This window comes from Protomyctophum parallelum, assembly GCF_964188405.1.
Source record: "Protomyctophum parallelum genome assembly, chromosome: 1".
NCBI classification, from domain to species: Eukaryota; Metazoa; Chordata; class Actinopteri; order Myctophiformes; family Myctophidae; genus Protomyctophum; species Protomyctophum parallelum.
The window spans coordinates 25,538,600-25,564,278 of NC_139697.1; the positions used below are offsets into that span (position 1 = coordinate 25,538,600).

The window sequence follows — 25,679 nt, forward strand, 5'->3', positions numbered from 1 at the left end:
TTACTCACACCTATACATCTAGCATACAACAATGTTGCATGGTAGATGTAAGCAAGTTGTAAGTGTCATGGCTGCCCCAATGCATTTCCAATGGAAGTCACATGGTTTGATACAACATTTTTGCCTACAAGCTGATGTATGTTGTTTTATGTGTTTCGACTGCCCCCATCCCCCTCATATAACACATTTGTCTCTTCAAACCACGTGACTCCCATTGGAAATGAATTGCAAGCTTGCAACAGTCAACAAGTCTCATGCATCAGCTATACAACATTCTGTTGTGACTGTGTGAGTGAAGTCTTAATGTAACTTATTACACTACTGAAGGCTATATGCTCTAATTTGATTATACTGTTAATTTCTCCCATAAGTTGGGATTTGAACCTGTGTCCCCCATGCGAGTGCTAAAAACTTCTATTGTTGCTCTATAATGTAAAGTCTATTTAGTTAGAAGATATATTTCATTTTGCATTTTGAACTTCATGCAGTACCACTTGTTAAGCAGTAATCAAGGTGCTACTATAAGGCCCGGCCAAATTTGGATACAAAAGGTTGAATGTATTCCTGTTATTTGGTGTACTACTCACCTGTGGGATTCCATATTTGTCAAAGACCTGCCACAGGTACCAGTCTTCACGCCGGGACGTTTTTCTGAATTTAAACGTCGTCACAAAAGCGTATTCATCTGGCAGTCCCTGAGGAAACACATCTCTGTGGAATGAAATAAATATTCATGTCATTGATGTTTCTTCATCACAAATTATTTTGGGTGTGAGGTTCGTCCATTTTGCTTTGGCATGACGTGGCCCAATGACAACACAACACAACACAACACAACACAACACAACGTACGGTATAAAAAAAACATAACATAACAAGACAACCATGGAGATTTGTCAGGCGCCAACTTTGGACTCTTTCAAGTCCGCACTGAAGAGACACTTGTACACTGCTTTTGGCACCTTTGTGTATTTTTGATAATGTAAAGTGTCCTTGAGTTCTTGAAAGGCACTATATAAATTCACGGTATTATTAATATTATTATTATTATTGTTATTATTGTTATTATTATTATTATTATTATTATTATTATTATTATTATTATTATTATTATTATTATTATTATTATTATTATTATTATTATTATTATTATTATATGAATTGGCTGCCTAGTGTAGCGGTTAGAGCATATGCCTTTCATATGGAAGGTTGTGGGTTTGAACCCTGCTTAGTGTCGACATCAAAAGGGGCATGCAGTTGCAATGGATTCCTAATGCCAAATCAAATGGGTTCAGATCTGACCCAAGTCTCTGGACGACTGTCTGAAGTATATGTACTGTGTGTATATATTACAACTGTTATGACCCTGGGTGATATGTGTAGTTCCTTGTGTTTTGTTTTTCTTGTGCATGTCTCTCCCCTTAATTGGTGTGTGGTTCAGTAGTGAATAGTGATGAGTAGTGATTGACTACCAGCTGGTGTGAGTGCCAGGCTGTGGACTATGAAGCTGGTTGACCATGCAGCCTCCAACCACACCAGGAGGTACAGTAGGATTGTGTTTGTTGCATTCGTACTGTAGGGGTGGTTGTCCCTTCTTTTTCTCTTACTAGTTTGTCAATATTCTTTATGGGTACGATGAAATCTTGTACTTTTACTTTACAATATGGGTAAACAGATTTGGAGTTTAGGGCCCACCAAATAGCCTACATGTCATGTTGGGGGTCCTTAATTGACATGAAAAAGTGAACTACTGGAATAACAGACTCAAGATACAAGTGAACTGGGCTGGCTGTACTGATAGCTAGCGCTAGCCTCTTCAATTCAGTCTGTACAACAGTCTCCACAAGTGGTAAGTTGCCTACAGTAACAATAATATAGGCCTGGAAAGGGTGCCGTGTCATTAGTCAGAAGGTTCATTGTTCCGAAACTACTATCCCTATCTCTAACCCTAACCTAAACCTAACCGCAAGCACGGGAGCAAACCTAAACCTAACCGCAAGCACGGGAGCAGTGCATGTTCGGACTAACGGGACTTCGGATCTATGGGCAGTTTCCCTGGAAAGTACACCTTAAGGGTGTACTTTTGGACTAAATTACGTTTTAAATGGTGAACATTACATCTTTCCAAAATACAAAAGCCATGTATGTTAGCTTGGTAGCTTGCCTTTAATGTTGGGGAGGCCTATAGTTTAGTGTATTTGTTGCGGTGCTAGGCTGTAGCATTAGAATGCCTTTGTGCACTCATATTCTGCCAGGATAAAGTGATTAGATTGCGTGGAAATCTACTTACTCCGTTTGCTGTACAATGGGCATGGTCCCCAGACGAACATACGCGCTTTGTCCTTCGCTTTGTCCTTCGTCAACTCTGGTCCCCAAAATGTCTCTGACGTTGAAGAATTCCATCAGGTCAAACCCTGCGGTGAACACAAACATCCATAATTGCTGTTGTGCCGTTAACAAACAAGGACACATAAACACAGACAGTTGTTTTTGCACACTTAAGTGGGGGTCATCGCATTGACTTGGATTTATTCATAAATTGATCCTATAGTGTCCCTATTCTTCATGGTCTTGGGTGAACATTCAATGAAAGTAGCAGATCTACAAGCATCACACCCAATGGAAATGTTTATCTGTACAGTAGCCAGAAAGCATTACTGTAGGTTTCTCTGTAAAATATTTTAAGTGGTAAATGGTGTATTTATATAGCACATTTATCCAAGTCGCATTACATTAACCCATTCACACACACATTCACACACCGATGGCGGAGGAAACCATGCAAGGCACCAACCTGCTCATCGAGAGCAATTAGGGCGTTTAGCATCTCGCTCGAGGACAATTCGACTATAACTCTGGGTGAGCCTGTGATTGAACTAGTAAAGTTCTGGTTCCCAAAGTGGCCGATATAGTTCGACCCCTGAGCCACTGCCGACCCCCGTCTAAGTGTGCTGCAATGACACCAGGAAGTTGAGTTGTGTGGAGTGGAGTGGAGTTGAGTTGTGGTCGTGTCAAACACCACGGTGCTGCCAGAGCTGAACTGGGTCAAAGGAACGCTACCACACCCTGCAGCAGCCTGCTGTATTTGTGGCTTCTTGGGCGAAGCTTAAACTCACACTATTACTGAATGGAAACCAGCCGGTTCGCTTAATGGTTCTTTAGATGTGCTGCCAGAAGATACAGCTACCACATACAATTATGTCACTGGTAACACTGTGTGTGTGTGTGTGTGTGTGTGTGTGTGTGTGTGTGTGTGTGTGTGTGTGTGTGTGTGTGTGTGTGTGTGTGTGTGTGTGTGTGTGTGTGTGTGTGTGTGTGTGTGTGTGAGGGTGTGTGTGTGTGTGTGTGTGTGTGTGTGTCCGAACACGTGTGAGAGTCCATGTGTGCACATGCCGGTGTCCAAAAGATTGACACGAAACTCTCTGAACTTAATGTCGGGTGTGGACTCTATAAACATGTGGGATTAAAAAGGCGAACATCCGCACGTTGTGGTGGAATTAACCACTTGCACCCCACATGGTTGACTGGAGTCCCTCAGGGCTCTATATTCTAGTGGCTTTTCTGTTATTGTTTGTGGGCAATTAAGTTTTTGCGGGAAATTAGCCTCATGATGATGATGATATTCTTGTAATGAAGAACCAAATAGACCTTAGAGTGTGGGTGTGTGTGTGAGTGTGTGTGTGTGTGTGTGTGTGTGTGTGTGTGTGTGTGTGTGTGTGTGTGCGTGCTTGCGCGCGCAGCACCACTCAGTTCAGACAGGTCTGATTTTTATCCGGACAAGTAAATGGGAAATGTACTTATCCAAAAGGACAAGTGCCTCAAAAAGTTAATGTCAAGCCCTGAGTACCATACCAGCCATGCGCATTTGATTTACAGTGGTCCCCCCCGCCCCCCAAACCACAGCCTGCTGTATATTTAGGAAAGGACACGCCTTTGTTTAAGAAACACACCGGTAGCCATGGCGATGATGATGATGGCATCAGGATGAAGGCTGCATGGTGCTCCTGTTGTGCTGTGTGTTGTTGTGTTGCAGATATCATTAACCACTTAAGTTAAAGGGGAACATATTTTTAACATTGAACAATGTCATTAATATAACTTAGTTGTTGTGTGGGGGGGAAAAATAAGTCCTCCCCCTCCCTTATGTTTAGCACGGAGGACATCTAGAACTTGATCGGTGACATCACAAAGGTGTACTCCATAGACATAATTATAAAGGTAGACGCCTCTTCCCGCTCTTGTCTGTATCTCAACGGAAGGCAACATGGAGGCAACGAGAGGCGATGGCGATGCGTGATTGCATTGGCAAGCTTTCCTGAGATTCCTTGTGAAGCATAGCGGAAGCAAAACGGAAGAACGGAACGGAATCTCCACCCACGCGGCAGATTGCCGCGTCGGCCAGATTCCCGGAAAGGCTTGCCCCACGCGGCATTCTGCCGTGTGGGTGGAGCTTAATTTCCATCCACCAGCTGTATAAAAAGACCGGAAGAGACCCGGCAGACAGCTTCTTTTGGCCGCGCATGGAAGCTTAGGTGTGCCCGACTGGTACACCGCAGTAATGGCTGCACCCAGGGCACCCCTCTGTGGATTCCTAGTCTATAATAATGACATAGTTCAAGGTTGAAAATGAGTGGTATCCCCCTTTAAACCAAAATAGCAGTGGCGGCCATTTTGTGGTGTTACGCATCGAAAGCCCATCCTTTTTTCCCGTATGTAGATACTAGATATTTCTGTAAATTTGTATATAAATTATTGTAAGCCTGGAACCAAGCCATCCAGGCTCCTGGTGAATATCTACATTATATCTTCGCTGAAAATAACCGATCTACAAGCTCACAGCGCGTCCCAGAGGGACATGTTGGTACTGTGAGCTTGTCACCTTTTTTTCTGCATGAGCTAGTTTCTTTGAGATCGGACGGAACATGTATATTGACCTTAAAGTGTCCACTGCTGTATACATTCCTTCCTGCTAAACCACTCTGAAACACTGCACACATGTCCTGCTATCTTTTCCATATGTAAAGCTCGGGATTCAAACTTGTGTCTCCCATGTGGAAAGGTAACAATTTAACCCTTGTGGGCCCGAGGGAGATGTTAGGCTTTTTTTCTCATCAGGCAGCCTCCCCTCCCCCCACCGGGAAACCTGACCTGAGTTCTGACCCGGCCCGGCTCGGTTGTGATTGGATTTCACTGACCCCGAAAGTTGTGGGGCACCAATCTGGGCCCCACCAAACTGGGCCCAGTATATCTAGCGGTGGAAATGCAGTTTCCACTCAGATTCCAGACTAATACCTATGCAGTGATATTAGTCTAGCCATGCCAGGTTAAATCTGCTACAGACTTTCTGCCCCTCTCTCTCTCTGTTATGGTGCATGTCTTATTGGCTTCTCAACCTACTGTGTTACCTCAGGTTATGTTGTCCCCTGCTGTGTGTTCTGACCTTTCCTGCATGTTATCCCTAGGATAGTGATTTATATCATATTATTTTTGCCAGCCTAGCTAGCTGCTCCCTTGGACTCGCGGTTGCTTGTTTGGTACTTCCTTTTTTGAGTTTGAACTGCTGTCCCTGCCCTTACTCGTCTGGATAGTGTGCTGCTTTTGCACTTCAAAGCCTCATGGTTCAGACCAAATTTTGGTTTGTGATGAGACAAAACCGTTTGAACCCAGTTTGGGCGCGGGAACCCCTTTTGGTGTTTTCAGCATTATGTTATACGTATTAGCTATTGAAAAATAGCAGATCTACAAGCTCGTAGTGCGGCACTGAGTGCCGCGCTACAAGCTTGTTGGTCTGCTATTTTTTTTTAATCGTGAAAATGTGGCGTCAATTGATAAAATAAATTGTACTCTGTTAAAAGTACCTTTTTTATTATTTTGCTAAATTATATAAACAAGTAATAGTTGCATAAAGTGCATAAATGAGAAGGCTCCGGCGCGTGCTGTAGGCCTATAGATATACACTTTCCATATAGCTACAGTAGTATTGTCTAGACTGTGGGACATCAACAGTGCAAACCAGGGGCACGGTGGCACAGTCGGTAGTGCTGTCGCCTCACAGCTAGAAGGTCCTGGGTTCGATTCTCGCTGGGGACGCTGAGGGTGCTGGCGGCGTGTTCTCTCCTCTGTGTCATCAGTGCCCATACCCGAGCCAGGGTTGGCGAAAGGGCCTTTCTTTGTGGAGTTTGCATGTTCTCCCCATGTCCCCTAGGGTAGGTACCCTCACAAAAAACATGCAGTAATCCTGGTCTCTAAACTGCCTCCCCCTGGCCAGCCGTGGTGCCTGATGGAGGGAAAAGGAACTGGTCGAAATAACGTGTTCCTTCCACGCGCTACGTCCGGCCGGGGAAACTCCCCCCTGTCAGGTGAAAAGAAGCAGCTTGAACTCCTCATGCATAGAAGGAGTCATGAGGTCAGTCTGCTGCCCCCCCCCCCCCCCCCAGGTTGGCAGAGGAAGTGTAGTGCCCAGGATTACATTAGGTAAATGACACTGGGTGAAAACAATGGGTTGCAAAAAATCGTGGGATAAAAACTATATTAAAAAAAAAGAAAACTGTGCAAACCACCACATGTTGAAGGCGGTAACGTGAGAGTCCTCCACATGCAGGGCTTATTACTGTGTGGGTGTTTTTGGAAATAGGCCTAAGCCTGGAAACAGGTGGCCCGACGACGAAACATACTGTAGAGGCTGTATAGGCAGGCTACCCCTGCGTGCCATTAGCAACAGGGTAGAAAATAACAACCGGAAACGATGGCGTCACAACAAACGGAATACGAGAGGACGAAAAGAAACGGCACGGCAACCATCTTATCAGCCGCTAAGTACCATTGAGTCTGCCGGAGCAGCTGAGCTCTATAGTCCTGCTGTTAACTGATACAGCACTTCTCGGTCTGACAGTGACGCGTGACGCGTCCCCCCCCAGCCCCCTCATCATGATCCTAGCGTGTGGGAGGCAGGGTTGCCAAGTCCGCTTATTATCAGTGGTGGATTAATGCAGTGGTTCTCAACCTGTATAGGTCGGGACTCGGGACCCTCAGGGGTTCCCCATATATCATTTTCTTTGGGGGGGGGGGGGGGGGGGGGGGGGAGTGACTACTTAAATGCATCAAAAGTAATCAACAAACTATACTATAAAAACTGGTCAAACATTGGCCAAATTGTCAAATCACATAAGAAAGAGGCTACAAGCTACAAGCCGATCTACAAGCTCCCAACCCCTTGTGTTGTAAGGCGATTGTGAGCTTGTAGAGTGGATATTCTCACAATATTTGTTCTGTGGAACTGGGGTCCCCAGTTCAAATATGATTCTTTTGGGGGGTCGATCACGGCCTGAAAACCACTGGAGGCTAAAGAAAAGGCTAAACCATCAGCAAAATATTAATATTGAAACAATGGCTGTGGAAGAAGCGGTATAGAACTGGGCTTGCTGTCTAATGTTAAAAAACCAGTGGTTCTCAAACATTTTCCTGTCAAATTGACAATGCATTTGTGTGTGTGTGCTTCTTTTGGGCTTGTTTTTTGTATAGACCTGTCTGCTTGTCTCTCTCACAAAACCTGGCAACAGTGGGCGGGAGGAGGGCTGCATGGGTCGAAGTCCCCATGCCAGCTGTGTCTTTAGAAGCCCTGTGTTCCCTTCTGTCACCATGCAAAATATGCTCTCTCTCTCTCTCTCTCTCTCTCTCTCTCTCACCCCCCCCCCCCCCCCCCCCCCTGTGTCTGTGGCTGTTTGCGACAATCTGCAAGCACAGACCTGTAATTTCAGCTCCTGGCGAGGGATAATGTATAATCAACCAGAAAAAAAAAGTTATTTTGGAACGACCAAAAACGACCAAAGGGGCGATCTGTGGGAAAATCCAGATGAGTTCACTGACTGGGAAAAAGGCTAAATAAGCGTATATACACGGTGCATTCTTTTGATGGGGACAGCTGGCAGCATGTGTGTACCCTCATGATGCTAAGCTATAGCTGCAGCCACCAACCCACTGTGGGGACAGAGCTCTCTAACAACTATTCCACAATTAGGGATGTTCCGATACCGAATAACGATACCAGAGAATAATATTTATAATAATACAAAAAGAAAAATAATCTTATTTTGAAGTCCACCGACTGGGGAATAGTGTTTATAGCTATCTAGCTATATAGACAGTTTGGGCATCTCCAAAGCAAACTCTACATGCCCCAACATTTTATTTACCTGCCATAGTGTCAACCCCTTACCCCTGTGTCGGATCTGTGGTTAGACTGGCATATTTGCCGATACCGATATGAACCGATATGACCAAATAGGGGCCGATCTGATAGTTTTTACGATAACGATACAGTATCGGGACATCTCTATCCAGAACGGCACACCCGGGACCCCGAGGCCCTAGGAGGTCCTCAGAGTCACTAAAAGGGGGCCAAATTGTAGTGTGATAGGCTATACTATAGGCTATAGCCGCTATAGCCTATCACACACACACACACACAAAATAAAAGAAGAAAAAAGAGAAAATCCAATAATATAAGTGTTTAATACCAGGGGCAGGGTGTCATTGTGATTGCATCACAATCATTTTAACCACACCATATATTTTATACTTTGGCTGTTAAAAAATAACAGATCTACCATATCATAGTGTGCTACTTCGTGCTGTGCTACAGTATGAGCTTGCACTGTAGATCTGCCATTTTTTTTTAAATCATGAAACTTTGTGCAAATCTCATCACAAGATGCGGGTCCGCAGCCACTGAAACCAGATATAATGGGCCTATTAAGGAATGTGTACTATGTATTTCTTCATTTAGATTTTCCAGCCATTCTGTTGCAAAAAAAGTGGTTAGTATAGTGGTTGTCTATAGGCCAGGGGTTCTCAACCTGGGGGTCGGTAAAAAGAAAAGAAAGAAAATATCTATCTATCTTTTTCTTTTCTGGGGGGTCGCGAGTCGCGACCCTCAGGTTGAGAACCACTGGCCTAGACAACCACTAGTGCAGATTAAGAGCCTCAATGACCATGGGGCTCTATCTCTCTCTCTCTTGTCAATATTCACAAGTCTGCCTCGATCTGCCCACTGGTTTCCTTGGCTGTCAGAATATAATCACGTCCAATTAGACTTGACATTTCTTTTATAGAAATGTCAGGCCAAGAGTTGCAGCCTTTCAGAAGCTTGGTTCATAATGACAAGGGATATTTTTGTGTCCAGTGCTTCTGACTACAGGGACAAAATCCAAGCTCTCAGCCACAAATTACTGATCTTAACTTTTTTAAATGCTCGTCTTTGATTTGCCTAATTCAAATATTTTGCGATGGTGAGTAAAGCTCAGACTGAGCACTCAGTGAATTAAGAAGGGGTATGATTAGATTTAGTACCAAAGAGCCACTTAAAGGATCTCTGTAGGCTATGAATGCTGAACATTAAAAAGGGTAATGTCTCTCTTATTTAATTTTCTTTATCCCTCAAGCTTTTTCTTTTCTTTTATCGTGAAACTATGTTTGCTGTGCAAAGGGATTTGGATGTTGTGCTGGCTTAGACTAAAGAAACAATGATTTATCTAAATTAAAATGTCTTTACTGCACAATCGACAAAGTTCTCAGGCTGCTTTAAAAACACTGTTGGGTTTTAGTGGTTCATCTTGACTCATCGTTATTCCGTAAATCATAAATCATAAATCATGATGTAATTGGCACTGGGCCTAGAGACGATGTGATATCGTGTCTCGTCAGTGGGAACCAGTTCTTTTTTTTTTTTAAGTAAATTTTATTCAAAGAGAAAGATTTCACAGGTTTCACAGACAGAGAATATGACTCTTTGTTTCTTTTTACATTTTCTCCCACAACTCCCCTCCCAGTCATCCCCAAGTGGGAACCAGTTCTGTCTTCCCTGCACAACAAACACCAAGTCAGAATAGCTATATTTTCAAATCAACACTACTATATGGACTGGTCATTAACTTTTGACCCAAAGCCATTTCAATCTGTAGCTACAAATCAACACTACTATATGGACTGGTCATTAACTTTTGACCCAAATCAACACTACTATATGGACTGGTCATTAACTTTGGACCCAAAGCCCAAACCCAACACTACTATATGGATATGGACTGGTCATTAACTTTTGACCCAAAGCCATTTCAATCTGTAGCTACAAATTCTGGGGTGTGAAAAAATGTCACCATCAAAACCCAACCCCTAGGTTTCTGGTGTTACACTCAAAACCTTCCCTTTGGCCAACATCAATTTAACAATTTGCACATCCTTGTGTCCGTCCGTCTGTCTGTCTGTCTGTCTGTCTGTCTGTCTGTCTGTCTGTCTGTCTGTCTGTCTGTCTGTCTGTCTGTCTGTCTGTCTGTCTGTCTGTCTGTCTGCAACATAGCTATGTAACTGACTCTACTACCCAGATGAAGCAATAGGTTGTGAGCATAATGTGCAGTCTAACTTGAAGAGATATACATGCACATTGTAAAACATTATTTTATTTACTGTATTGAGCATTGTCAATTCTATGAAGTCCTATACAGTAGCAGAGGAGTCGTGCGTGCGTCTGTTTTTTCTCTTAGCGTGATGAATGTGCGTGGGCGGTACAGACAGGAACCCACATCCCCCATAGACATTCTTATGACAACATTCTACCTATCTGGCTGTGCTACTAAAGATTTCTGAGAAACTCATGAAGACAGTCATGACACGATTACATCTACAGTAAAGAGATCGATCTGCTCATAGTGTGCTGCAGGGGGCTGTAGTCCTGATCTCCTGAGTGCATAAATGGACCTTTTGGGTCTTGAAAAAGGCTGATTCTACGAATGCCTTCTAAATCAGCAAAAGGATTTTGCATAATTGTTCAAAAATAGCAGATGTACAAGATGAAGTGACACGCTGTGAGCTTGTACATCTGCTATTTTTGAATAGCCAATGTAAAATGACATGGATGCTTTCCCGGTTTTAATGGGTCAAGAATAAGTAAAAGTTGCAAAAAAACAAACAAAAAAACTCTGTTACAAGTAAAAGTCCTGTAGGCTATTACAAAAATGAGTAAAATTACAAAAGTATTGGCATCAAAATAGTCATAGTACCAAATATATAGTACAACATCCGATGATCGACGATGTAGATTATTTTCAATCGCAAAGTAGTAAAAAAAAGTACAGCATTTGGCTCTGAGATGGAGTAGTAGTATAAAGTAATGGAATGTAAATGTACCTCAAAGTTGTACTTCCAGTAAGTACAGTGCTTGAGTGAAAGTACTGTAGTTACTTTCCACCTTACGTCAAAAATAAATAAAAATGTCTTCTAAATAATCACAATCTTCGGAAAGATTTGAGGCACATTTTAACGATTTAAAAAAAATAGCAGATCTACAAGCTTGTAGATCTGCTATTTTTCAATAGCTAAATTATAACATAATGTATGTAACCACCAACAGGGGTTCCCGCTCAAAATGAGTTAACACTCAGGATCATAAACAACAAAAAGGCAAAACTAGTCCACAATCGTGACATGGTGAAATGTGTCTATTGAGTCTATTGTCCAAATTTCTCTACCTCTTAAAAGGTTATCCCCATGCGTCTATTTATTAGTTTGTGATGTATCGCTCCCCCAAGGAAGTCCGCAACTTGTTTTACGCAAGTTATTTTGTAGGCCTACACATTTACAGGACTTAAGCATTTCTTTACTCCGGTGGCAGCAATGACACATCTGTTAAACAAACTTAATGAATGCACCTGAGCTACCTTAAATCATTTGGAGATACCGCAAGTAATGTTTTTCTGAGTGTTCTTTTTTTTCCCCTTCCTCCAAAAGAATAATAAACTGTCTACCATCTGTAACTCTGCACATCCTTTTGTGTTGCCTCTGAATGCTTGTCCTCAGCATTCGTATCGCTGTTGTTCTGCATGCAGGAAAAAGGGAGGGTTGTGGAAATGTTTCAAGAAATAAGCGGCCATTTTTCACATACCTGGAACCTCTTCAAGACCATAACTGGTACTGTTGGGCTTAAAGCGATCCGGTTGCACCTTCATGTTTGGACACAGCACATCTGAGGGGGGGAAAAAATCAAAATAGTTTAGTAAAACAAGCCCTAAGTGGCAATCCATCTGTCAGGAAATGAACAAGATAAGCTCCAGCTGCATGCTTATGAATCGTGCTTTCTTAATCACCAGAGCCCCAGCAGCATCCCTAATTCTGGAGGAAACATTCTGCAAACATATCTGATATAAAAACTCACAGCTTGAACTTCGGCAGAGATTTGGTGTAGACGGGGGGACTTCCAGGCAATGAAGTTTAGTATTCTGCTGTATAAGGTTTAAGTGGGTGAACGAACGTGAGGTTGTTAGGCCTATATCTTTATAGCTTTTACATGCCTTTGAAATAAATAACAGTGACTATGTACCATTTTACAATAAGCAAACAAGCTCTTGAAAATGTTTACAAGCAGTTTGACTGACCGTGTTACACTATCATCACTGTCAGGGCAGAATTAAACCTTGTAATCTCCATATACTTTTTTGTTTTCTTTTTCTTCTTAAATGAATGCTTATGTCATCATACAAGCGTGCCGCACAAAAGCAGTGAAAATAGCCGATGTAAAAGCTCATGCAGTGAGCTACTAGATCACTGCATGTCATTGTTTTTCTTGTTTTTTATATAATAAAAAGGAGCCGTTTTGGACATGTGAGGTTTTCAGCCGACAGCGACACTATGTTTTTGATGGTTTCAGGAAGCAGGTGTCCCACTTGGAGCAGTGTCATGTGATCCGACCCGACCCGACGTGGCCCCCAGGCCCAGACAGACTGAGAGAATGTCCCCTGGGGAGTCGAGGGCACAGACCCCTGGAGGCAACACTTTTAGATGTCCATCACCACACAGGCATAGCTCAAAAGCTTGGCCTGCCCAAGCGATGCTGGTGGTGACAGTGAGAAAGCCAAAACCATGGGATGCCATGTGGGGTGAGTTTATGTTGGCGGCACCTTTTCTGTCTATTTGTGTCAAGGTGCCACGTTTATTGGCTAAAGACACTTTTGAACAACTGCTTAAGCCTTGCTATTAAAAACTGACTTGAGTAAAAAGTGCAAAAGTATTTGCATCACTTACAATACCAAATAATTATATTATATATATATATATATAACAAGAACAAGATATATATGTTTATATATATTATAATTATATTGTAGTTTATGTTTGTGGCGGCTCTTCAGTCTATTTGTGTCAATGTGCCACATTTATGGCTAAAGACACTTTTGAACAACTGCTTAAGCCTTAGAGGCTTTGATTGATATTGTTACACTAGCACTTAGCCTATTAACTTGAATTAGAAACAGTCTCTGTGCATAGCTTGAGTCCAAGGTTTTTAGGAGGTGATGGCATATCTGTTTAGTTTTGGCTTGAACCGGAAAAAACATGACACTTATGCACAGCTAGAGTCCATTAGGTCTGCACTTTCCCTGCACAACTCTTCGGACAAAAAGTAACAGGATCTACAAGCTCAAATCACGTCACAGAACTTTCACCCCAGGCAGTATTGGGACACGATATAGGGTGTTAAATAAGTAAATTAACACGATGGACAAATTAAGTGCAGTACAACCACGTCATTCAGTTCCCCTTCAACCAATGCCTTCTGTATTTTTGAACGTACAAGAATGATTTGGGTTATTTTAACACGTGCAAGGAGGGGTGGGCGATTTCCCACCACAGAACCAGTGGTGGGAAAAGTACTCAATACTCAATACAGTACTCATATCAATACTGCAATACCAGAATTAAACATTTACTTGAGTAAAAGTACAAATGTATTGGTATCAAACTGTACTTAAAGTAACAAAAGTAGAAAGTAAATGTACAATATTTGGATCTGAGATGTATAGTGGAGTCGACGTAAAAGTATTGGAAATACTCAAGTAAATTACAGATACCTCAAAATTGTACTTAATAAGTGCAGTACTTAAGTAAATGTACTTTCCACCACTGCACAGAACCTGAACACAACTGTCATTACAGTATACATTACATACCGTACACGTACAGCATACATAGGTATGTTCTCATTATTCTCATTCAATGTACGCACAACATTTTGTTGACAGTGTCTATTGTTGAAATAAAATACTCAGACACCCAGAAGTGCTGTAGTGGATCACGTATCTGCCGAAATATGTGCCGTCGAACCCTGTAATTTCCATAAATCACAGGCGTGTAAAATTGTCAAGTTTGAAGTCTTCAACCTTTGCGGTGTCTGTTTTATGGGGAAGATTCTGTTGATATGGCTTGTTTTCCTGTGACACTGCTATGTCTATTTCTAGAGAATCCAAGCATTTCACTGCAGCCTTAACGTATCTGTATTCAGGCTGACTTTGGTGAAGAGATAGAGATGTGTTTTTCTTTTGTACCGTACAGTAAAATCTCATTGTCTGATCTGATCTGATCTATTGTGATATTTGTTTCTGCCGGTTTCATCTACTTATAACTGAAATTGAAGGTGTGCTTTTTTTCCTTCTTCCTCTGTCTGCGTAAAAAAACCCTTTAAAAGTCTTTTAAAAGAGATAATGGCAGGCTCTCGGGAAGAACACTGTAGGGATTCTTGGTTTGTATTGTTTATAAAGCCAGAGTTTTACCGAAAATTACACTTCCGTGAATGGGTGCGAGTGCGTCACTCGTCGCTTATAGCTGAACACTGAGACCTACATAGCAAAGCATGCAGCATAGCTGAGCAACTCCCTGCTTTTGTGGCCCTAAAGCTATAATTTACGAATGTGCCCTAGAGTTAAAATGGAAGAAATGTAAAGCCATGCTGCCTGCTGGATGTGTAGAACGGGTCCAGCGTTGGTTTCGCTGGGGGAGGACCAGTGATCCATGCTTTTGATATCCCCTCCTCTGGTAATTCATTGTTATGGCCATTAGGGATATCGTTGCTGTCAGGCAGAAATCTCCTATCTCCATACTAGATCATACTACATTGTCACACAAAAGCTCGAAACGAGGTGTGAAGCGGCGCGTTCTGACCTTACCGATCTGCTACTGTTGCTATTGTTTGAATTTAAATCCTGAAAAAGTTACAGTTTTTGGACATAATGAGGTTTCCAGAGACGATATATGTTAATGGTCCCTGCTTCAGGTCAGACTGAATTAAATGCATCCATTTCAATGTCAAGTTGATGCAAGCAATTTCTTTTTAACTTTAGGCCATCTTTGATCTAGCATGAAGTCAGCATTGGACAATTGCTGCGTCTTTTGTGGCGCTGGCTGCATGTGGCAACTGGTCAGATTGCTGGGTTATTTAGGGTAAAACATGTCCGTTTATATGACCTAGTTTTGTGATGCTAAGCCAGCTAGCTCTCCATGGCACGGGTAAGCAAGCATAGGACTGAGTAAATAGAGGCCTGTAGTTAAAGAGCTTTTGATTAAAAAGTGAGAGCGTTTAAAACATGCATGGACATGGAGATGGCTAAATGTTAAGAAGACCCACTTGAAACATTAGAGCTGTAATTTTCCAGGGCAAAAATAACCAATGCGTTGCTTGGCAAGCCAGAGTTACACTGACCACTGGTATACTTAGCATTACACTCAAAACATGGTGATCTTAGAGATTACAGAAGGAAAACACTGGATGACCATGAAGCTTTTTTCGTCTTGTCTTGAGATATATTTTTAAGTCGTGGATCAACTTTACACCAGTGGATCTCAAACATTTTCATGTCAAGGACCCTAGAGTTGATATAGTTATATTCTTGCATAGAGCCGTGGACCCCCATTTGAAAATATGTAAGGACAGGGAAGATTTAATTTGTCACAATCGTTCAAAATAAAGTCCAATAGCTGAAATATATAATGGGGTCTTTAAGAAGGCTTAAGTAGGGCTTAACTCTTCCTCATTTTGCTGCTGGGGACCGCCTGGAACACCCTAAGGATCCCTATAGGGGGTCCCTGGACCCCACTTTGTCAACACAGCTCCCTAATGTGCAATGGCTTCCTCTACACACCATGTCACTATAAATAATGGACAGGCTGCTTTTATTGAGCCCTTGGTACTATGATTGGAATGGATCGGAGTCTATGGTGTCAAGGGGCAAGGTCAGAGGTTAAGGGCTTTCAAATGAATACACAGCACCTCTCCTGGGGCTCAAGTGACACTGTGGTTTATCATTATCAGTGACTTGTAAACTCTCTGCTCCACGTGGAGTTCCACTGGTACAGTGGGTCAGGTTGTAGTGTAGACAGACTGTTGACTCTGTCAAATTCAAAGGAAAAGAGGGCACCTTTATTTTTTGACGATGGGTTCTCACATTGGTCGGGTTGTGAAGTCTCTCCCATTTCGCCAGTGGGTTATCAGTCTAGTTGTGAACTCTCTCCCAGTGGATCAGTGTTTTAATTTGTTTTGTGTTTTTGTGTGTGTGCACTCTCTCTCTCCAGTGGATCAGAGGGTTATCATAGTTGTGAACTCTCCTCAGTGGACCAGATCGACGGTTATCAGTCTAGTTGTGAATGTGAACTCTCTCCGCACTCATTTTCCCTCTGCCATGTCAAACGAACATCAGAGCTAGATTAGAGTGCAAGTTGACAGTGTGTCACCGCTTATCTATACACTAAACCATGCAATCATTTCGTTTCCTCCTTTCCGCTTTATTTAGTGTTTGTGGCGAGGAGTGGCGAGGCATCCTTTGCTTTTCTGTCCGGCTAATTTTAGTCAGGAATTTGAAAGTGTAGAGCATCTATCTTCTTCAAGAGAGCGCACTGTACACACAAACACACACACACACACACACACACACACACACACACACACACACACACACACTCTTTGCCACTTCTCCGCACAGCTATTTGAGGACAGAAAAGTCCACATTTGTCTTTTGTTCTTCGCTTATTATTTCTAATTTGTAGTACTTGCCCAACAAAAGCACTGTTAGATTATTTTTCTGTAAGTGTGTGTGTATCTGTGCTGAGAGATGTTCTTAGTGTGCTCTGCTCTGGGGAGAATAGAATTGAGGTTACAGTATAACTAAGGCTTTCCAGTGTTTCACACCTCCAGACATAGGGGGCAAGCTCATACCACAGAAATGTCCCTGGTTTAGAAAATTGTCATTTACAAGGCACTTTCTTGTGTGCATCCCACCACCCTCTCACGATTCATCTCTTGTCAGCAAAGCATGGGAGCAGCGGGGAAACATGGACGCTGCAGTCGAGACAGGATGGAAGCCAGTGTGCGCTAATGCATGTGCAGTGGTGGAAAACATTACTCACATGTTTTACTTAAGTAAAAGTGTCAATACTGCAATGCAGACTACTGTTACAATACAAGTACAAGTATTCAAAATGTAATTGAGTAAAATTATAAAAGTATAATTGGCATAAAAATGTACCAAAAGTACTCATTATGCAGAATGTCAAGTTTTCAAATGAATACAAATCTTTTGAAAATGTCGACACAGGTGAGGGGCGCTCTTATCATCATGACGTACAGTAACATGTCAATTTGCTTGTCCACATAATCGTAAATTCTCCATTCATTGTCGATGGGAATTTAATGTTTGTGTAAGACGAAAATCCACACTAAGCCAATTTGCTCAGCCACTATAACGTAAAATTGTCCATTCATTGTCAATGGGAATTTAATGTTTGTGTGGACAAGAATAGACACTAAGCCAATTTGCTCAGACACATACTGTATGATGCAAATTCTCCATTCAATGTTAATGGGAATTTAATATTTGTGTAGGACAAATATACAGATTTGTCAATGAGAATTGTATGTTTGTGTAAGACGAATATCGACGAATAGCGCCCCTCAAAAATCACACTTGTGAAGTGAGGGGCGCTCTTATCATCATACATCATCACATTCCGGCCAATCACTTTTGGCGTCCTCACTTTTTATCCTCGCATTTCGTGCTCAGCCAATCAAATCATCACTATGGGGTGCACACAAACACAAAGCTGGGCATAGGAGGGGCTAGAGCCCCTCAAAAATACCCCAAAGTTATACTTAAGTACAGTACTTGAGTAAATGTACTTAGTTACTTTCCACCACTGTGCATGTGCAGTCCTGCACCACCACATCTTTCGGGGTGGGGTTTGGTGGTTAAGCTTGGTCGGTGGTTAAGGGGTAAAATAAGAGTCAAACTCAATTACATGTGTGCTCTGAGCCATCTGCCCACTTCACAACAAGCTGTGAGTGATGCCACCAATCAATTCTTTGAGGGGCGTGGCCGGGTCCGCTGTTGTTTTTGTTCTGCAGTGGCGGCTACAGTATCGGGGTATGTTCTGTGCCATGAATACTGTGATGACACAGCTTTTTTAATAGTGCAGGCAATTTGCATAGGTATACTATTGCATAAGACCTGCAACATGGAAAATTAACACAGGACCTCCAAATATTTGTTCCTCCGAGCTGCTGAGCCACAAAAAGTACCTTTTTGTTTGCACTGACTCAAAATGTACGCTCTCAGAGTTAGAGACCTGTAAGTGTCCATTTGGACCACATTAAAGTAACCCTGAGCGTCCCTGGTCGACCACACTTTTAGAACCACTCGCTGTAGCTAATTGAATGTCATCTCGATCGGGTCACTTACTCTCGCAGAGTCTCCTCCTCAGGCGGACCCGGATCTTGTCCATGGCGTCGAAATCTGCGACGTGGAAGACGTGCGCGCTCTTGGGCTCGGCGGCGATCTCCTCCAGCTCCACGCGCAGCGCCTCCCCAATGCCCACGGCGAACATCCTGATCCCGGCCTTAGCGGCCGCCTTGGAAGGCTCCAGAACGTAATCCTGGCTCCTGCCGTCCGTGAGCAGGATGGCCACCTTCTGGATGCCCCGTGCCTTGGGCCTGGCGCCGTTCCTCTCGGTGAAGATGTTGGTGACGGTGTAGCTGATGGCGTCCCCGGTCATGGTGTTCCCCCCCAGGTAGCGTATGTTGCGGGCGGCCTGCTTCACCTCCGCCAGCGTCTTGTGCCTGCCCAGCTGGAACTCTGTGGTGGGCCGGTCGCTGTAGCGGACCACGGCCACTCGCGTCTTGTCGGCCGCGACGTCGAAAGACTCCACCAGGTTGGAAACCCACTGCCGGATCTTCTCGAAGTTTTCTTTCCCGACGCTGGAGGAGGTATCCAGGATGAAGGCCAAGTCGTAGTGGACATTTTTACACCCTGGAAAAAGAAAAGGGCATATTTTGTATCCACTTAAACCCTATACTTTATGTTCAATCCAGAATAGGGATGCTATAGGGTTAATGAAGAATTTTGGTTAAATACGTAGCACACATAAACAACCAATTTATTTAGTGAATGGTTTGTAAATTGTGCTCCTCATAATTATGGCTCTAGAGAAAGGGTTAATTCCAATTTTGGCCATGTCTTAATACAGTAAGCAAAGTAGGTGTAGAGGAGAAAAACGAGCATACCAGGAACGGAGCCCTGCAGACGCTTGTCAATAGGGTTTACGTGTGTGTGTGTGTGTGTGTGTGTGTGTGTGTGTGTGTGTGTGTGTGTGTGTGTGTGTGTGTGTGGGGGGGGGGGGGGGCTTTATTTTGTCTGTGTGTACAGTAATGTTCATTCATGCAGAATCAATGGTCTTACCTGCCCTGCTCTGTGCCTCTGCTCTCTCTCCTAAAAGAGTTACGGCGAGAGTGATCAAAACCAGGCTAATCCTAAATCCCAGTCGTACTTCCATCTTCTTGGCCTCGGGTCAGTTCCTTTTCCTCTAGGCTGCGACCACCATCAAGTTTTCCAAGCTGTGAAGATGTCATTGGACATAATCAGTGATTTATACCATTGCAGGTTCTCAGTCAAGTTTATAACCGCACTGTACAATTGGCTTAAAGGTTGATGTTGATAACCATTGTCTTAACCCATTAACACTTGAAACTCAGCTACTGTACCACGTACACAAGCAGATTTCAGATGCATTTCATGGTCAACTTGACCGTGTTTTTTTCTGCGATCCCATTGGCCACTATCGCCCCCAGCGCTTAAGACCTGAGGCTGATTCCAGTCTTCTGAATCACAGTTTTCCGAAAAGGTTACGCTGCTTGTTCTTAAACTCTTTCATGGCAAGGACCCCCAAAATGACCATCCAACATCCAAGGATCCCCCAGAAAGACCCCCAAAATGACCACCCAACATCCAGGGATCCCCAAGATACAAAGATTTGAGTTAAACCTTTTGTGCTGCTATTTTGAATTGTCAAATTATAAAATATGGCTAAAATAGCACAGATGCTTTCTCAGTTTTGTTGGACATATTGTTGGAATACATAGTTAACGTGTTCTCAATATTGTTTGATATCCTCTCCATTTTTTGGCACATGCTCTAAAAAAGCAAAGGGAACAACGTTTTTTATTGCAAACGATGTCTCTCTAGCGAGGAAGCCAACACAAAGGAAGCACTTGCAGTAAACCTGCAGTAAATGCTACAGGACTACTGCAAACTTTTACGTGCCAAGGAGGCAAGGACCCCTACATTGATATTGCCGCATGTTTTACCCATGAGGCACCCCAAGAAGAGAAGACATGTGTTCAAAAAATATCAAAATTATTCAACAATTTCAATGTTATTCAAAAAACTGATCAAATCTTCTATTCTGGGGGTCTCTGACACATTTCTTTTCAAATCCGCGGCCAAGTAGCTACATATCAATTTGGCTGTCATTGACATGAAAAAGATGGAGAATTCCTGGTCAAATAAACACATTACAATGTATTGTACAGTAGTGGTTGTTGTGCAGCCTTGGCATTGGGACGGATGTGTCACCGACCACAGCACAGACACAACGGGAACTCATCCTCAAGCAGAACACTGTCTCTCTGCCTCGGGTCCTAAAATTACAGCTTGCTGTATACACTCACTAGATGTCTGTGGTGTGGGGTGCAAAGACTGAGTCTGTGTTATGCACAGCATGTGAAACATTTATACACCCTCCTAAATTTGTTATCGCGGTTGATATTTACAATTTAATTGAATCTGGTTCATTTTCAGAGCGTGAACGCACACGGATTAGTTTCCAAATAAAGTCGTTGCACTGTCAACGGTTTGCTTCACAGCACGCAGTGGTTCTCAAACTTTTTGGGCCACAGAACCCCCTTTTCCTGATGTGATTACTGAAGCCAAGTACCCCCTTTGATCGACAACAACATTTTGATACTTTTATGTCAATGTTGAAAATAAATGTAGCCTAATTGTTTTCTATTTAGTAACAGTTGTGCTATAGTCAAAATGTTGGTTTAAAGCTTTACAGAGCAGCGTGTTCACATACATTTGTCAATGTTTTATCAATGGTAAAATCAATGTTTCTCAGCGGTGGCCGAACGGTTTGCGGAGCGGTCTTGATATCGGAAGGTCGCTAGTTCGTATCCCCGGACCGGCACGTTAAAACTACCACCGCTGAAGTGCCCTTGGACAAGGCATTGAACCTCTACCATGAAATGTTCTATGAGCAGGGCCTGGCTGTAAACAAGTTCTTGAGCTTAGTCCAGTTACCCTAGGTAAACATAGTACCTTTCCTTTCTCTCAAATACCCCCTGTAGTACCTCTGCATACCCCTAGGGGGTACACAGGTACACGTACCCCCATTTGAGAAACACTGGAGTAGAGGACTGTGTGAATTAGAGTGACTATATCCTAACAAAACAAAGGATTCCAGGACTACACTGTATGATTGTTCTTCTTTGAGATATGAAGGCTCTTCCTTATGCATCGCACAAAGGTTGTCACACGCCAAAGATACCAGATCTACAGGATCACAATTACGTGAAACCGCAGTGCATCTTGAGCTTGTTGACCTGCTATTTTTGGCGAGCAACACCGTCGTAGGGACAAACTATGCAGTATTCCTCCATCCCCCTTCCTTGAGCTACAGTATTAGGAGGAGCTGTAAAGCCTGACATTATGTCAATTTCAATAACTAAAACATATCGCTTAGGCTGACTCTTTCATTGCTTTTGCTGGATGAATGATGACCTGTGTTTTACAATTTGAAGCCTGCAAAAATGAAAAGAGTGTTTTGTTCAGTAGGCCTATAGTAATTGTAATCTTTGTCCCTCGTGCGAGTGACCTTATCTGATATCCCAGCAGGCTATTTTAGCCACGTGGTTTCGCCCGTGCCATTAACGGGGCTACTCGCTGAATCACTGTAATTGCCTATAATGAGAGTACATTTATTGTCTCCACCAGGCCGAAGGCATGTGGGGAGAGTATGTTTTGCACTCCGTCCGTCCGTCCGTCCGTCCGTCCGTGTGTGTGTCCGTGAACAGCTAATCTCGGCCACCGTTAACCCGGTCGATGCCATATTTTGCACACACACTCCCTGGATGCCAACCATGAACCTCTGCCCCAAACTTTCCAGAACGGCCTGTTATAGCGCCACCAGGAGGCCGCTTTGTGCAAAACAAGTTTTTCAATGCCATATTTTGCACACACACTCCCTGGATGCCAACCATGAACCTCTGCCCCAAACTTTCCAGAACGGCCTGTTATAGCGCCACCAGGAGGCCGCTTTGTGCAAAACAAGTTTTTGCACAGTACACCTACAGATTTTGTCCAAACATCACGCAAATTGGTACACAGTCTCTCTAGAGCCATTCAACGAAACGGGTCTTTCACATTTATCAGACTCCATCCTGATTGGTTAAGATTGGCTTCCAAAGTTCACAGGAGTGCTCAGTTTCAAACAAAATGCTGCAAATCATGAACACATCGCGTGATTTCCGTGAAACTGTGCACCCACATTCCCACTAGGCCGAGGACGAAATGCCACATGAACAATTTCAACTCAGCCTCAAGGTGGCGCTATAACTGGCCGAAAAGTGTTTTTACCTCTAACTGCACGGATCTGTTGATAACCTGGTGGAGACCTGTGCCCGGAAGGGCACTTTTTCTAGTTCTTTTTAAAATCTGAGCACTTTCACTCTGGCACAAAGTCAGTGAAAATACCTCTTCACTGCCCCTCTGAATGCAACTGAAGAGAAACCAGTTTAGTGCATAATTGTTTCTTTTTTGTATTCAACTTAGCACACTTGTCACATAGCCTGCATGATTTCTCTTTAATCTACGGTAATACAATGAATGGTTTTCCTTTTCCACTTTCCGACCAGATAAAGGCCCATTCATTATAATCATTGACTGCAATTGAATCCAATCCACATACTGTAGCAGAGAAAGGAGAGGAAGGCTGGATGCATACTCCACTTTTAGGTGATGCACCTTAGTTAGTAAAAAGAGAGAGATGTGTTGGGGTGAGAGTCGCTTATCATTGCGGCTTAAGTGACGTCATGTTGTAGTTTTCCCAGCCACTGCAGTGAGTCGGGTTATCTCTTTAAACCGTATGCGTGGGCCTTTAAGGATCATGTACTGTTACTGTGCACGTGCACTTGATTCAAGGTAGAAAGCTGTCAATTTTGCCTTTAGGCTATAACAAAGCTGCATTAAGTCTCACTTCCTCCTCTACAAAGTGGAGGTCTCGAACCCCAGGCCCTGTTTCCATTTCCTCTCTCTCAACGGTAGACCACCTGGGACTGCAATCTAGATGTCTCTACCAGAAACCGGCCCCCCGTTCATCATCCACCAAAATGGGAAAAACAGAGGCGGTTTGTTTCCGACATGCAATCCAAACGTTTCTCCTCTGATGATGATGGGGCATGCACAATTTACAATATACAATTTAGCCATTTAAGCTCTTCCAAAGCAACTTAGGCTACAATAAGCAAAGTAATCACATACATCAAATGCAGAGAGACAGTGCCTAAGAAAATTATTATTGCAGGTATACCAAGAACCAGTCTAAATCTAATATACTCTCAAAACAATAATTTGTACATTTAAACTATAGGATACCAGCTAAAAAATGAACTTAGCTTCTATGTAAGTAACATGCTATGTACATTGAATTTTAACATTGTGGTCAAGAAAAACAATGACAAAAAAGCAAGCCAAAAACATGAGAACTAATTAATGACCAAGGACTGTCTGTCTATATCCAATTCACTGTAAAACCCCGGTGAGGGTTCATTTGGGACCCAGAAGAGTCCCTCTGCATTATAAAAAATCCTGAGGGTTCATTTAACTCTGAGAGTATCATTAGCATCTACAAAGCACTTCTCAATATTCTCACAGCTCAAAACTGCTAAACAACCCAAAATACACTGTATACATTTTCTCCACATTCTTCTTTCCAAAGAAAGCATCACATAGATGGTGTTCATTACACACACACACACACACACACACACACACACACACACACACACACACACACACACACACACCTCGTTGATTCCCATCCTTACCTGACGTATCAATTAATGTCACCGAAGGTCACCTCTGCTCCTCTCTGCTTCTCCCTGTGACACCCTGCCTCTGAGCCAGCCTCGCATACACTCAGGGGGGGGGGTCCCTAGATCAGCAGCATTGGAGGGGCCTGCATCTTGTCTCCAGGTGTTATTAATCCAATATCTCCTTTATGGCAGGCGGGGACATGCAGGAGTCGGAATCAGGGGACAAGTAAACGGTTATAATCCAGGGGGTGTCAATCCCAGTGCACGGCGCTCTGTTTGTTGAAAAGTGAGGTGAGAGACCTCAGAAGCCGTCTTGGATGGTGTTGGTTTTGACTCAGTGGGAGTGACCTGAGTGGGGAGAGTGTAAGGTTTCACTAGTGTGTGTGTGTGTGTGTGTGTGTGTGTGTGTGTGTGTGTGTGTGTGTGTGTGTGTGTGTGTGTGTGTGTGTGTGTGTGTGTGTGTGTGTTCTGCTGGGCAAAAGTAGTGGCAATTAAGTCAATATGTTTTGTATTAATCATTCAAATGAAGTGCTAGCTAGTAACTAAATATACACAGATATTTGCGAGGTAGGCCTATTTTAGATGTAGTGTGGTGGAAATAAAGGAAAATACTGAAGTAAATCAAAATTGCACTCAAGTACATGTACTTTGTCACATAAGTCCACCACTGTGGCTTGGTTTCCGCTCACAGCACAGACACACAAAGAAAGAAAATGCCTGAGACACCAGGCCAATTATAGAACCAACTTTCTTGGATATTTCTGTCCCTCCACTTTTTTTCCTCCCCCCTCCTCCCTTTCCTTTCCTTCATGGCTGCACCCGTCCCGTCTGAAGTGTTGCCCTCCGAAAGAAAAGGCACAGCTTTGTTGGCGACTGCATGCTGCCGCCCTCCGCTCTGCCGTCCAACCCTGCCCACTGGAGATAGATAGCCACAGCGGAGCCGCCGCCCGCCCTGAGGCTTTTCTGGTGGGCCCCGGGGATGGGCTGGGCTGCACACTCCTGGAGAAGGCTGTAGTTATGTTGGCCAATTGATTAGAGGAACGCGTGGAGAGAGGTGGCATTACTGCTGCGCGTGACGTGTTATTACCGCTTCCACCGTGATCGTGTTCCGCTAATTTTGGTGACTTACAGTACCTTTATTGTAGGGTGTCTTTGAAAGCACTTTCTTAAACCATTTGCACTTTTAGGCAGGCAGACAGACAATGCATGAAATATACAGTATAGCTCTGCTGTCAGGAGGACACCTCATAACTCCAAAATGTTCATTTTTCAGAAAATGAAGAGAACCATATATTTTTTAAAACGTATAGCAATACAGCCTCATCAAAGTTGGTGTTGTAACTTTATATATTGTCAATTACTTCCATGAGAGGGGGAGAGGTGGTGGTCACTGGTGGAGTTGCTTTAGCAGACATTTTGAGGGTCCAATGGAGGTTTTGTCCAA

At 43.2% G+C, this 25,679-nt stretch overlaps 1 protein-coding gene across 3 annotated transcripts in view; it reads right to left on the reverse strand.

Moving 5' to 3' along the window:
* The window catches only part of col22a1 (collagen, type XXII, alpha 1), an 89,188-nt gene extending 64,635 nt beyond the window's left edge, over positions 1 to 24,553 (reverse strand). Inside the window, exons 1-6 of one of the 3 annotated variants that reach the window (XM_083771120.1) lie at positions 24,248 to 24,553; positions 19,545 to 19,699; positions 18,549 to 19,115; positions 11,936 to 12,016; positions 2,291 to 2,414; positions 588 to 711 (exon numbers count right to left, since the gene is read on the reverse strand). In XM_083771120.1, coding sequence (XP_083627246.1) covers positions 588 to 711; positions 2,291 to 2,414; positions 11,936 to 12,016; positions 18,549 to 19,115; positions 19,545 to 19,638 — 990 coding nt within the window. In that variant the 5' untranslated portion in view covers positions 19,639 to 19,699; positions 24,248 to 24,553. The remainder of the gene's footprint in view (positions 1 to 587; positions 712 to 2,290; positions 2,415 to 11,935; positions 12,017 to 18,548; positions 19,116 to 19,544; positions 19,700 to 24,247) is intronic. The other 2 variants (XM_083771121.1, XM_083771122.1) reach the window with 2 other exon arrangements.
* Between the last annotated feature and the right edge of the window lie 1,126 nt (positions 24,554 to 25,679).